The following is a 12,843-nucleotide window of genomic DNA, read 5'->3' on the forward strand; positions in this document are numbered from 1 at the left end:
GATACAAAAGTAGAAATAAAGAAAGGGAAAGAAAAGGAAATAGCCCAAAAGCCAGGTTCAATCGTAAGACAGTTTTGCAAGCTAACCTTCTTCTTGTTCCAAAAGATCTTTCTGTTCTCTTTACTGAACACCACCGCGATGTCTAAACCTTCTGATCCCACTTCGTCTGAATAAAATCTCGCCTAGTCGAATTCCCAACGACTTCACTCCAATATTCGCCACGCCGTGCGAGCTAAACAGGGAACAATTAAATCCGAGGCTCGGGGTAGCTTCGCTCCGCTCAGTCCTCCAGCGCGACTCAGCTTCCAGCGTCGTAATTGCGATGCTTCGAGAAACGGCCGTGGGCGAAGGATCTTAAGCAAAGGCAAACGTTGCTGGCCGACTAACAGCGTCGTAATCGGCAAACTACCTTATGCGTCGGCTCATTAAATAACCAAGGGACTCGCGGTTTTGAGAGTTAAGTTCATTGTTGTCGAATCCAACGAGCGACGCTGGCGCGGATGTAAGGGAACGTTGGGACGACGGCGTCGCCTATGTTTCCTCTCCGAGTGCTCGAAAGGAGGCGGCTAAATGGACAAAGAGGCCGAAAGAGGGTGGTCCGCGGGCGAGGAAGGAGATGGGGGCTGGAAAGGATGGGTGAAACAAAGAGCAGGGCGGTGGGGTGTAACCGAGTTAACAGTTAGCAGGTAGCGAGGCCGGGCTAGTTAGGGCGTAGGTCAGCGCGGAAGTTAGCCGAGCGACTATATTGTTTTGGAATGTCGGGGGTATTTAGGCCCGGAGCCGGCCGCGGACGACGCTCACCAGGTTCCTCGGTGCGCCGCGTAACGCAGTTTTAGCGTTACCACGGAGATGAGAAAGTAGCTTTGCGGCTTCTCGAGTTCCCTGCCCAGGACAGCGGCGTCGACGTCCTCCGTTGGCCCTGCGAAACTTTTAAACGAAATTTCGCCGGATCTCGTTTGCCGGGTGTTTCGTTGACGCTGGATCCGACTGGCAATTAGTCCTTCACTGATATCACGGAGCCCGGGCGGTTCGGCGAACGAAAGCGGATAGACGCAGGGACGCTATTATCGGCGCCGGAGATGGTGTTAAGTTTGCGAGGCGTGTATTTTGGGCGTAGGTTCTTATCAGAGGTAAGATTCTAATACTTATACTACCTAGTACCCGAGATTTCCGAGAAAGAAAAAACCTGACCTCCAAGATGGCGAGGTTATTCAGTCAGAGAACTGTCCCTCATCAGCCACAGGAAAGAAGGATTCAGCAGGACCTGTGAAAGATCGTCAGGTCCGCCCACGTCTCCACGGATCGCTGCATCCGAGAATACGCCGCTCCTCCAGCAACCATTACCTCTGCCTGCTGAAGTGTGATCGTATTACGCGTAGATTCCGTGGAAATTAGCGACGCGGATTAAGACCCGCCGCCTATGTAGCGCTTCTCAGCCGCGTACATAAGCTCTGTACATAGGCAGGATGCTCGGAAGACGGATACGCTGCTGGGTCCCGCCCTCAGGGTGAGAGGAGCCGCCGTTAAAGCGAATCTCTGGATCGAACTTCCCGACGCTGATGTATCAGTGACACGTAAGCGACGACGTATCCTCCGAGGCGCGAGTTACCTCCGGTTAAAGGACCCCGCCTCCGTTCTCTGCTCCCGTTCGCGACCCCGGCCCATATGGTTAAATTCATTCTCGGACCGTGAAATGAGAAATCGTAAAATCAATTTAACGTTCGCAGCGTGCACGCGAAGGGCGATCGTAAACCGTTGCTCGTTTCGCTGCTGGAAAACGCGATTCGCCCGACGCGTGTCACAAACTTGTCCCACTTCTTTTTCTTTCTTTCTTTTTTTTTTGCGTGCCAGCTATTCTTCGCCGAATGGTCCTTTAAATATATGAGGGGCTCTTGCGCCGGAGGACTTTAGAACTGAAATGCTCACTGCAATTGCATCATTGAGAGGAACGAGAGAGGAGAAGGAGGAGCGTTGAATATTCGACTGGATTTCTTTCCTGACGATGTGAAAAAGTTCAAGGGATCTCGAATCTCAGCATGAAAATTTAAGGAATTTTGATTCGGGAGGAGAAATTCGGCGTTCACGCGGAACGCACACTTTCGCTCAATTGGCGCGGAGGAAGTACCTACGTGTTGCGGACAAGTCAGCATAATTGTGCCAAGTCCCCTGAGCGCCCGAGCAATTCAATAACGTGGTTTTCGGACCGGCGTATATTAGACTACGGTGATCTAATGTAATATCAATCGTCTTTCTGACGCTGGCCAGCGCGGGGTTAACGTGGCCAGGCTCTGACCGTTGGGAACCATTTGCTAATAGATGCCACGAGATGCCTCCATTAGACCGCAGGGACATTCCGGCCAGCAATATAGCGGCGAAGATTCAGACACGAATTACGGTTTACAAGATGACGCCAGTCGCGCGTAAAATATCCCGCCGTTTCCACCCGGCCACTGTTATGATATCAAAATTTATACGGAAAAGGCAGATTGCGTTTAAGTCGTTGTCGAATGAAACTGCGCCGGCAATAAGTGAGCAGTTGACAGTGCATAGAGTATTCAAACATTTCTTTGATACTGTGTAATTGATTTAATATGGAATCTCGTGGAACGTCCCCAAAAGTAACTAATATTTATGATTATTTTTTAAAAACTATTGTTAATATTGGAGTTAACTCTTTTGGGATATAGGGAGGCATCTTTAAACTCACAGAAACATGTTACTATCTCTTCTGCCGAGCGTCGCACTCGAAAAAAAATCACAAAATATAGTTTTGCAAATTTTTGCAGATCGATCGTGTGATTAAAAAAACTAGAAAGTCTATACTTTCCGTACATTCAACCCTTGTTGCGTGGAACGACGTGAAACATATAGCAAAACACTGTTTTAATAGCCATTTTATGTTAGGTGAGCCAACTGTGGCTCGAAATTTGTTTAAAACTCCACAGAAAACTCAGAAATTACAGGAATAAACATAATGTTGCAACTGATAATAATAGTTACAGTACAATACTGTCGTTTTGTTCTTTTTCCTTTATTGAATTAGTCATATTTTTATTTTATTCATATTTTTAGTGAAATAATAAACTGTGGTACGAATCAGGTTTGTTTCTAACAATTTCAACCCCATATAAACCCAATACCGCGAAAAAATAATTTTGCCCAGCTAGCATGTAGTATGCTCGAACCACTGTGCGCCGTTACGTTTGTCCCCGCTCTGCCCTATAATTCCCTGGTTCAAATGCCGAGCAACCACATCGGGATGCTCTGTAAATATCGGAAGCTTCCATTTGTCTCCATTCGGGCTCGATACGTTCGAGGAGTTGCCCATTATCGCACCGAAACAAAAAGGCAGGAAGACAATTAAGGCAGTGAATCAAAGAACACGTGCTGGCCCGGCCCCGATCGCGGAATTTAATTCCCTGAAACGAACCCGCGAGCCAGCAAATATGGTATCGATTAGCCCGATTGCCCTAGAAAATTTAGGTGCACCAGCCCGCGGCTGGCCGAATGTAAATCTGGACCGTCGCGCGATATTAGCTGTACTCGGTCGGGGAAAAATTTTGTCGAACCCGGGCGATTAATCACCGATCCGTCGGATTATTTAAATTGCAAATAATGCAGGCAACAGCCGTATCTTCGGCAGAGACGACTCATTCGATCCCCCGAGCGGCGATTTAATGCGAAATACGACCGCTGGGAAGCGCGGTGTAAATCAAGATACCAATCCAAAATGGAAAAAATAGAGAGAAGGAAGAGGAATCGATTTTTGGTTGGAAGAAAATATTTTTCTGCGTTTTTTTTAAAGCTTCTTTTTAACGGCGAACGCGCGGGCAAAAAGGTAGCTACGTGGGGGACTGGATCGCGGCCAGAGTTTCTCGAAACGAGAATAATTTTAAGCGCCGCTTGAAAACTATGCCAATAGCCCGTGTTCGCCATTATCGTTACCGTTGCGCTCCTTCCGCTTCGTTCCGGCCGAAAATCTACGACCGTGCGGTAGACTTTAACCTGATATGGAAGTTTATCGTTCTACATTTTTGGGGGGAAGCGGATGGAAGACCCTTTCCGACGACCCAAACCCTTAACGAGGCGAACTTTGTCGGGTATTTCGATTAAATGCAAATGCTGCTCCGAAATTGTGCTCAATATCTTCGGAATACACACTCCTATTTTTGGGCGCACTGCGTACGAAGTTGCATCAGGAGATAAACCGATGGTGCGATAAAATTTACATGACATATCAATGGGTGCACTGGGAATACTTCAAAACTAGAATTTGCATCTGCCATTCCATTCTTTTTAGCCACCTATTGCTGCGTGGTTGCACGGGCAACCCTTTTTACAAGCAGAAGACTAGTGGCGCGTTGATTAATGTTACCAGAACTGAAAGTAAACTACATCAAACAAAATTCCTAAAACACCCCACGAAACTTCTTTTAATGCGAGTTACTCGCAGATCTAAATCTCGTTAGGAAAGTCCAGAGGAAGAATATGCGTAACGCGCATAAATTCTCGGTATATTCCTGCGAAAGATACATTACCATAATCCTTCAGGACTCGTCGCGAATGAATTCCAAGAGGCGTACGACCCCAAAAGGAATCAATCTCAAGCGGTGCCCCGTTGGTCAACGAACGTTGCAACCGCAACCGAGACGCTGTCCCATCCCCGTCTCCATCTCCATCCCCATCCTCGGGAAATAATTCGTATTTACATGAATATGTACCGTCCGGACGTGACGGAGGCATTAGACCATCAAATCGAATTACCAGCGCGAATCGCTAACCGCATCAAGTCGCTGTCGGCCACCTTGCACACCCTTGCACTGTGCCTGACTAACTCTATCCGAGCAGCGACCACGGATGAGGGATAACCCCGGCCGCCCAAACCACCCCAAACACCTCCCCCCCTCTTTGTCTGCGATTGGTTAACGGCGATTGACTAAACTTCCACTTTGTCAGTGTCGTATCGAGCTCCCATCTGATTAAGCGTGTAAATAAATAACGAGAAATCGCTGATGGCCGTCTGGCAACCCCTGGCCACGCTCGCAGAAAATTCGTTTAAACGATCACGACGCTGCCAATTTGCATTGTTGCAGCTGAAACGAGATGGAGATGCGGCTAGATGGAATTACTCCGATGAATGTACCGCGGCTGCGATCCGAGTTCAACTGGTTAAATCGAGAGTTATTAAAGCTTTTAACTGAAAATCTGCTTAACTCTCCGCGGCGTCGCGAGTTTCCCGGGTGAATAACGCTCCGAGGACATGTGTTATCGGGGACGATTTTAACGAAGGAAGAAAATTGATTCCCGCTCGACAAACGGCTCGTTATAAACGGCCATCCGTCAGAGATCGCGATTCGAACCGCGGCCGATTATGTCCCACCGGCCGGACGTCGATCTAACAATCGATCCGAGTTCCATACGCGCGCCCGACATTCAACTGCTGGTCCTGTTGCATTGTGCGCTCGGGAACGTTTCGGCGAACGTAAAATATTCGGGATAAGGGATTGAGTGGCAAACAATTATGAAACGCGGCGGAGCAACGTTGACGTTAATGCGCCGATGATGGTACGAGCAGTGTACCGACCATTTCTGACACGTACAGTATTCACGAGACCGTAGACTGTCATTCGCCGGAATAAAGAGAACTGAATTTCAAACGAGAGTTGTCCTGGAAACGGGAAACGTTTACCTCGGGAAATCGAGTTAATCAAGTGTTGCTGAATCTGGTGAACAGGATTTACAGTGATTTACTAAACGCGTCGGTGATTTGGCTGGAAGAGACATGCGATAGTTAACCGTGAATGAAAAGAAATGCTCCAGGAGCACGAATTTCATCCAAACATTAATTCATCGCGATCACGGCGAAGTCGACGTTGCGAAGGAAGAAATCGAAGAAAAAGTAAGCCTTGAGTTTCGCAATAAATGGCGGTAGAACGCGAGGAGCCGAGAGAATAACTCATCGCTGACTCGCAACGGCGAACGACGCCCCCGGACGTTTTTCTCGTTCGTCGCCGACTCGCGAATATCGACTTTGTAATTGAGCGTTACAGGTGTTCCCAACACTCGAACAATGCCGGGGAATTGTTCAATAACTGCAACGAATGTACATTTGGACGGTAAAGTTGTCCAAGATACGCGATGGACGCGGCTGCCGCTGACAGGAACGCATTGCGCGTTTCACCGTCCGGTTTAATTAAGCAATTATTACTGCTTATTACGGGGAATATCGAGCCTGGCGAGCGCGAGCGCACGTGGAACAGCGGCCATTTCTTGTTCATCTGTAATTCGCACCGTTAACTAGTCCTTCGTCTAATTTTCACGTAATCGTAATCAACCAAGCGATATTAATATCGCCGTTCGCGCTACTCGTTACTTTGGGCGCAATTACATCCCTCGAATTTTACTATCTTTTCCCTACTTTTTGACTTCTGTTCTTCAAATAGAAGTTCACTGACAACGAGGTACACTTTCGGACTTGAGATCTGTTTTTTTATTACGCACGCATGCAAGAAGAACAGAAGCTTGATGGTCATTTTAAGCAGAGTTGGGCATTAACTGAATAAAAAAGCAGGGCTTGAAAACTGTTATAATATCGATTTCGGTTCTCCAAACGGTTATGAAGAACCTATATTCCGAATAACTGTTATGAAGAACCGAAATTTCCAACTATTATCTGTTTCAGTTACGGCTCCTATTTCCTTCCTCATATCGGTTCCATAACCGTTATTTTTTCAGTTCTATATCGGTTCCCAAACGGTTCTAGAATCAATTCTTGTATCGACTTTTCGCTAATTCATATCATTAATTATTGTAGCTGCAGATTACTGTATATGTGCGTATTCTTTCCAAAATCCTTATTGAAATAGAAGAAACATTTATACATATCATATATAATAAAGCGTTGGAGTAAATAAATCAGCTATATATTATTTACATTCACACGCACACTATATCATTCAGAATAGGAAGTTAAAAGTTTCTCCGGTTTCTATAAGGATTTTGTAAAAAAGATGAACATCTACAGCAATCTACAGCTACGATAATGAATGATATCAATTAGGGAAAAGTTGATATAACAATTGATTCTGGAACCGTTTCGGAACCGATGTAGAACCGAAAACATAACGGTTAAGGAACTGATATGAAGAGGGAAATAGGAACCGTAACTGAAACAGATAATAGTTGGTAATTTCGGTTCTTCATAACAGTTATTAGGAATAAAATTTCTCCATAACCGTTTAAATCAGAACCTTAATATAACAATTTTAAACAGTTATTTTCGGAACCGTTTCAAGCCCTGTAAAAAAGTGCTTAAATAATGGAGCGAATAAAAGTTACTTTAACTTTAGATTATTCGACGAATAAATCTATTTTTTTTATTCGTCCAGACTTTTATTCGTTATTCGACATTTTTATTTAAATAAACATTATGCCCATCTCTGATTTTAAGTACCACCTTATGAAACTATTCTATTAATGAAACATGCTGTTGCACCTTTACACCTACCTGCGTAGCGCTTAGAGTGGTTCCAGTAGTCGAACCCGACGATTGTTCAGCCGCGGTCCACGAGCCACCCCCGCGATGATTCCGCGTGATTCGTCATCGGTGTCATGGTGTCACGCCACTTAGGACGCGAACGTGTTGCGCCTCGGTCTGAATTATCGCGCCGCGGGGATTTTAATCAAAAACGAGACGAGTCGCGCCGTTAATGAGCAAAGTTTTCAAAGCGAGCTTGAACGGTCTAATTACCGGGCAGACGATTCTTTCGTGATCTAGGCCACGCTCTCGTTACATCGTCGTTATCGTTTAACGCGACGGCCTGCAACCTCCCCGCTGTCACTCAACATCATTCATTCCACTCGAAACCTCCCCTCGGCCTCATCATCGCTCGCACGTTGCTCTTTTCTCCGGTATTGTCTAACCCCTTCACGAGGCTCTGGCTTAACGTACATACATAGCACGTTCCAATTTCCACACGTGCACCAAGCCGCACTAATGCACTTTTCTCTCTGCACATTCCTTGGCGCGCAGGTCTGCCCAGGCCTATTTACTTCACAGGTATGTAAATTGCGTGTGACTGTGCCGCTGCGTAGCTCGTTGTGTCGCGCTTTCCGGGGGATGTGTTCTTAATTTACGGAAAGGCTGCTGTGCTTGTCGAAATCAAAGGACACCTCGTTGTTCGCAAACACTGTGCCAGACATTTGCAAGTAAAACTACAGGTTACGCTATAATAGAAGACGCTCCGCTAATGTTTCTTTGATGATCCGTGTATCAGAGGGATGCTTAAAGGCCTGCTATTACCGGCAAGCTTGGAGTTTTCAGCGAATCGTTTCATTTATAGTGGCGTTATGTTCGCAGAGTTTCGACGCAAAGATTTGCGCGCTGTTACGGGGAAGTCGCGATCGCCGAGTCAATAGATTTTAATCCAGATGGCCGAAGACCGAAATTCCATTATCTGGCGTCGGAGTTGCCGCAACCAAGTTACACAAGCTTCGCGAAAGCGTAATAAACCAGCGTATTGCAGTTAACCTTGATTTACAATAATGTGCCCTGTAACATTAACAGCCCGCTAATGGTTACGCATTACCCCAATTATATATATATATATATACTATATATGGTTAACACAGTATCGATTCGCCGCGTCATCGTCCCTTATTACAAGCGGTTTCTGTTATGCTCGCGTGTTTCTTACGCTGAAGATACACGGGCCACGCTCGCAAATTGCGAATTCCACGGAGCAAGTGCGATTAATTCGCGCTAAACTTGGTCGCTCCGCCGAACAAACAGCTATAGCTGTTGCTCGTATCAGCGGTTGCTCAAAAACTACAAGATTATTATCGCTAAGCGTGTCCATGAATTCCGCTCGTTTCCTCAGTCAAGTGAAACGCGAAATGTTCACTTTTCCTTTTTTCTCCGCCGCTTTGCATTTACTCTCGCGAAATCATACCACTCAGCGGCTCGGCGTACCTTCCATTAATCCACTTAAATGGTTACAACGCGGTGTTTATTTTCCGGCCGATGTGCGTGCAACGCAGGAGTGCCTTCACGGACACAGCTTCGACCGGCTGTGTTGCCCCAAGCATGCCTGGCAGCCCTTCTTTTGTGCCCTTTATATTTAGGTAACTTTAATTATTCGCCGGCAACAGTTCCTTACAAGTTTCAAGAACTTTTTAAGCAACTTTGCTACGAAACGCCGGCAACACGGAGCCCTAAGGGCCGGAACGGGGCAACCGGGCCGGAAATGAAGAATTTTTAGAATCGCCGTTGCGGTTGTAACGCTCCAATAAGCGTTTATAGTCGAAATAAGAGGGTCTGAATGCTCGACGGGGTAAAATTTAGCTTGAATGCATGGCGCTTTAGTGTTGTTTTGTTTCGCGAGCTGCCACGTGGCTGTGTGTGTAACAACGACAATAGTCGATGGATAATAATTAGATAAGTTAATTGAATACGCTAATAATCCAATTAATGATCCATTGTCCCTCTAAATTCATTGAGGGGTTTACTTAGGCAGTAAAATCGAAGATCGAGTATTTTTTTACAAATTAATTACAAAGAGATGAATAAAAATTGTGACTAGCACTTTTGGATAATGTTTATTAATATTATAAACTGTAAAAAAAAATTTATTGTTGAATCGATTGTACAAAATCCCGACACATTACCAACATCCTGCACGAGCACGCACATACATAAGTACGACCTCTATTCACGGAGAAATACACTTGCATTTGCATTTTGCGTGCCGCAGCTATCGCAGCTTTTGATGTGCACTTTTGGATAATGAGGTGGTCATTATAATAATGCGGTTAATACCTCGATTACAAGGTTCCTCCGTTCGACGGGTGTTTCTCTCTTTCCCTCTTTTTTTTTCTCGCGTGCATCGGCTAATCGAACACGGTCTCGCATAAAATAGATCCTTCGTACTCGCATGCATAAAACGTAATTAGAAGATGGTCAGTTATTGATGCCGCTTAATTGCTCGCATTTCCACCGGGTCATAATCGGCATTACGCGGACACCACGGCGAATAAGGGGGCGAGAAACGAGAGACAGGGCGGACTTTAACGTAATTGCGTTGATACTCGAATCATTCGGTCGTGAAATAAACGTTTCGCGTCGCGTTTCGGCGAGCCCACTTCTCGGCAGATATTCTGCTTTTAATTTCTGCGGCGCAGCACTAGATTCGAACGGTCCACAGTTTCTAAAGTAAGAGCAATACAGAATTTGGAAATTACGATACACGTAAAAAAGGAAGAGATTGAAGCGTGCGCGATTACTTTAGACACGCAGGTGCACGAATAGAATTGAATGCTCTGGGGCGAGTAGCGAGGGGTCTACAAATTTCTGCACTTATCTTTGCAGACACGGGTAGAGATTCACCGCCAGAGCCAGCGCCACCAGAAGTTCCACCGCGTGGCCCGTCTCTGCACGCGACCCACACGCTGCGCACACAGCAGAATCGAAATGGTTGCCCACCGAATGCCACAGCGAACTTTGCCGTGTCTTCCGAGCAGATGCAGACGGAGAAATATTCGGGTGAGTGACATTTTTCGAATTTCGAATACCAAAAGGAGCGGAAAGGAAATCGCGGTAAGGGGCTATACTGCGATAGATTGAGGGGTTATACCTAGTCAGGCGGCCGAAAAGAGGCGAATATTTGTGAATTTTTTTTGAAGAAGCGGAAGCGTATATTTTTTTAAAACTTCTTGCGCTTAAAAGAGCAATATTTAAAGAACATTTGGTAATTTTTTCGTAGAAAAATATTTATGTTTATAATAAAGTATCAACCGACATCCAAGAAGCATTTTTAAAAATTTGGGTTTGCGGTGAGCACTGCCATTTGGAACCAGATTATCTAAAATAAAATAAAAAAATAGTTTTCGTTAGTATATTAATGTATCTTCCAATTGGCGAAGGGAATTTTCCAAAATATTAATTTAAAACAAAATGGCGGCTATTTAAAGTTGAGATCCTGATTTTTTCGTGCAAAAATCACGCGAAAATATTTTTCTACGAAAAAATTACCAAATGTTCTTTAAATATTGCTCTTTTAAGTGCAGAATGTTCTGTAAAAATATACGCTTCCGCTTCTTAAAAAAAAATTCACAAATATTCACCTCTTTTCGGTCCCCTGACTAGGTATAACCCTTAAGGGTGACTAGGCAGCCAGAATCTCGATTTTTTGTTGTATTTTTCGAAAGTACCACCCTTCCCGAGTAAAATGCCGTTTGGTTTATGATAAAATTCGCAAAATTAAGGATTTTACAGCCGAAAAAGTCGAGCGCGTCATAAACCTTTTAATTCCTCTTTCGAAACTTTAAACTCGTTTTCCTCGGAATCATATTTCCTGTTCGTTTTGCAGTGATTGCGAAAAAACGGAGGTACAAGTCGATTTGAAAAAAAAATCAGCATACGTGAAACATGTCTGGTTATGACCTGAACCTTAGCGTAAGTCTGTGAAAACTTCTGTTTTGACAAAAAAAATGCTCTTTTGCCTGGCGAAAAATCAAGTTTCTTTAAAATTTGCCGTTTTACAGCCGACGTATTTATAATTTTGATTTTTTTCCTTTTTCAATAGGTTCAGGGCAAAGTAACATTTTCAGAGGATATTTCATAATTAAATTTCTTACGGCCAAAATCACTGCATAATTACAGCGGCTCCAGAAAAAAAAAACCCTATATATCAGGCAACTGTAGCACTGTCATACATATGTATATATTATTCAAATATTTTTTTTACCGTTTATAGTATTAACAAACATTACCCAAAAGAACTAGTCACAATTTGTATTCATCTCCTTGTAATTAATTCGCAAAAAAATACTTGATTTTCGAGCGATCTGACTGCCTAGTCCCCTTAAGGAATGCACAGCAGCGTGGAGCTCGCTGGCGAGCAACCCTTCCGATGTATCCACGCATGACGATCGCTGACGCATCGTATTAAGCTTCTACGCGATTGCTCGGAATTAATTAGGGAACGGCTGACGAGGTGCACGCGTCCGCGGCGTCCCTCATTATTTCCGCAGCCCTTCGTGCTTTATTGAATCCCCCGAAGATACATTACCAATGCAGCCGCCAGTTATGAAACTTTGCGAAAGATAAAATCTCGGCCGAACCGGGAGAGGAAGTCGAGCAACCCGCCACCCTCGCCACGGTGGACGGGCGAGGTAGAATTTATTAAAACTGATTACTATTTAATTCGCTATCCCCGCGAACCGGGGAACAACGGGTCGTCTGCGAATATCTTGGGCTCGATTTCTGGATAAATCGAAACGAAGAACGCTCGATTAGGAGAGCTTCGAATTGTGGGTGGTTAATTTAGCGAACCTACAGAACCACGACGATTCTTCTCATTCCAATTACTGGTATTGCCATTTCCCCTCTGAAAATGAACTCTTTCCAATGCACGTACCGTGTACAGATCACATTTATGATATTAAAACACCTGCGCTCTCAGCGAAGCCAAGCTGTCCGCGCTGTAAAATTCATTCGGGAGGATCGTTGGGACAGCACTGGATAATGTAGTTCAGTTTTCAACGGCGAGTGTTTAATTTTGCCGCACGCTCCGCTCCAGGTTATGTAGATGCGAGGTCGTGAGCGTTGGAAATCTGTTTAAACTAATGGCGAGTAGACCTGGGGGAGGGTTTTGCATTAACGCCCCCGTTAATTCATTGTAAATATACTCGGTGTGTATTCGTTTCTCTATATTTCTATGTACATACCATTAGTATATTGCCCCGACGGCTAAACATCGTTTGTACTCGGCTCGTAACAGACTCCCTCGCCCCGTCCAACGTTCGTGCGCGCGAGCGGGCGCAGGCGCGCCCGTGTTCGCCGTG

General features: G+C 45.0%; 1 protein-coding gene across 4 annotated transcripts in view; it reads left to right on the forward strand.

Annotated features, from left to right (window-relative positions):
- Ten-a (Teneurin-a transmembrane protein) overlaps window positions 1-12,843 on the forward strand; it is a 593,712-nt gene that overhangs the window by 226,313 nt on the left and 354,556 nt on the right. For all 4 annotated transcript variants that reach the window (XM_076809436.1, XM_076809438.1, XM_076809439.1 and 1 more), the window contains exon 7: window positions 10,367-10,540. In XM_076809436.1, the coding sequence (XP_076665551.1) occupies window positions 10,367-10,540 (174 nt within the window). The remainder of the gene's footprint in view (window positions 1-10,366; window positions 10,541-12,843) is intronic.

Source organism: Andrena cerasifolii, chromosome 3 (assembly GCF_050908995.1).
Source record: "Andrena cerasifolii isolate SP2316 chromosome 3, iyAndCera1_principal, whole genome shotgun sequence".
Classification (NCBI taxonomy): Eukaryota; Metazoa; Arthropoda; class Insecta; order Hymenoptera; family Andrenidae; genus Andrena; species Andrena cerasifolii.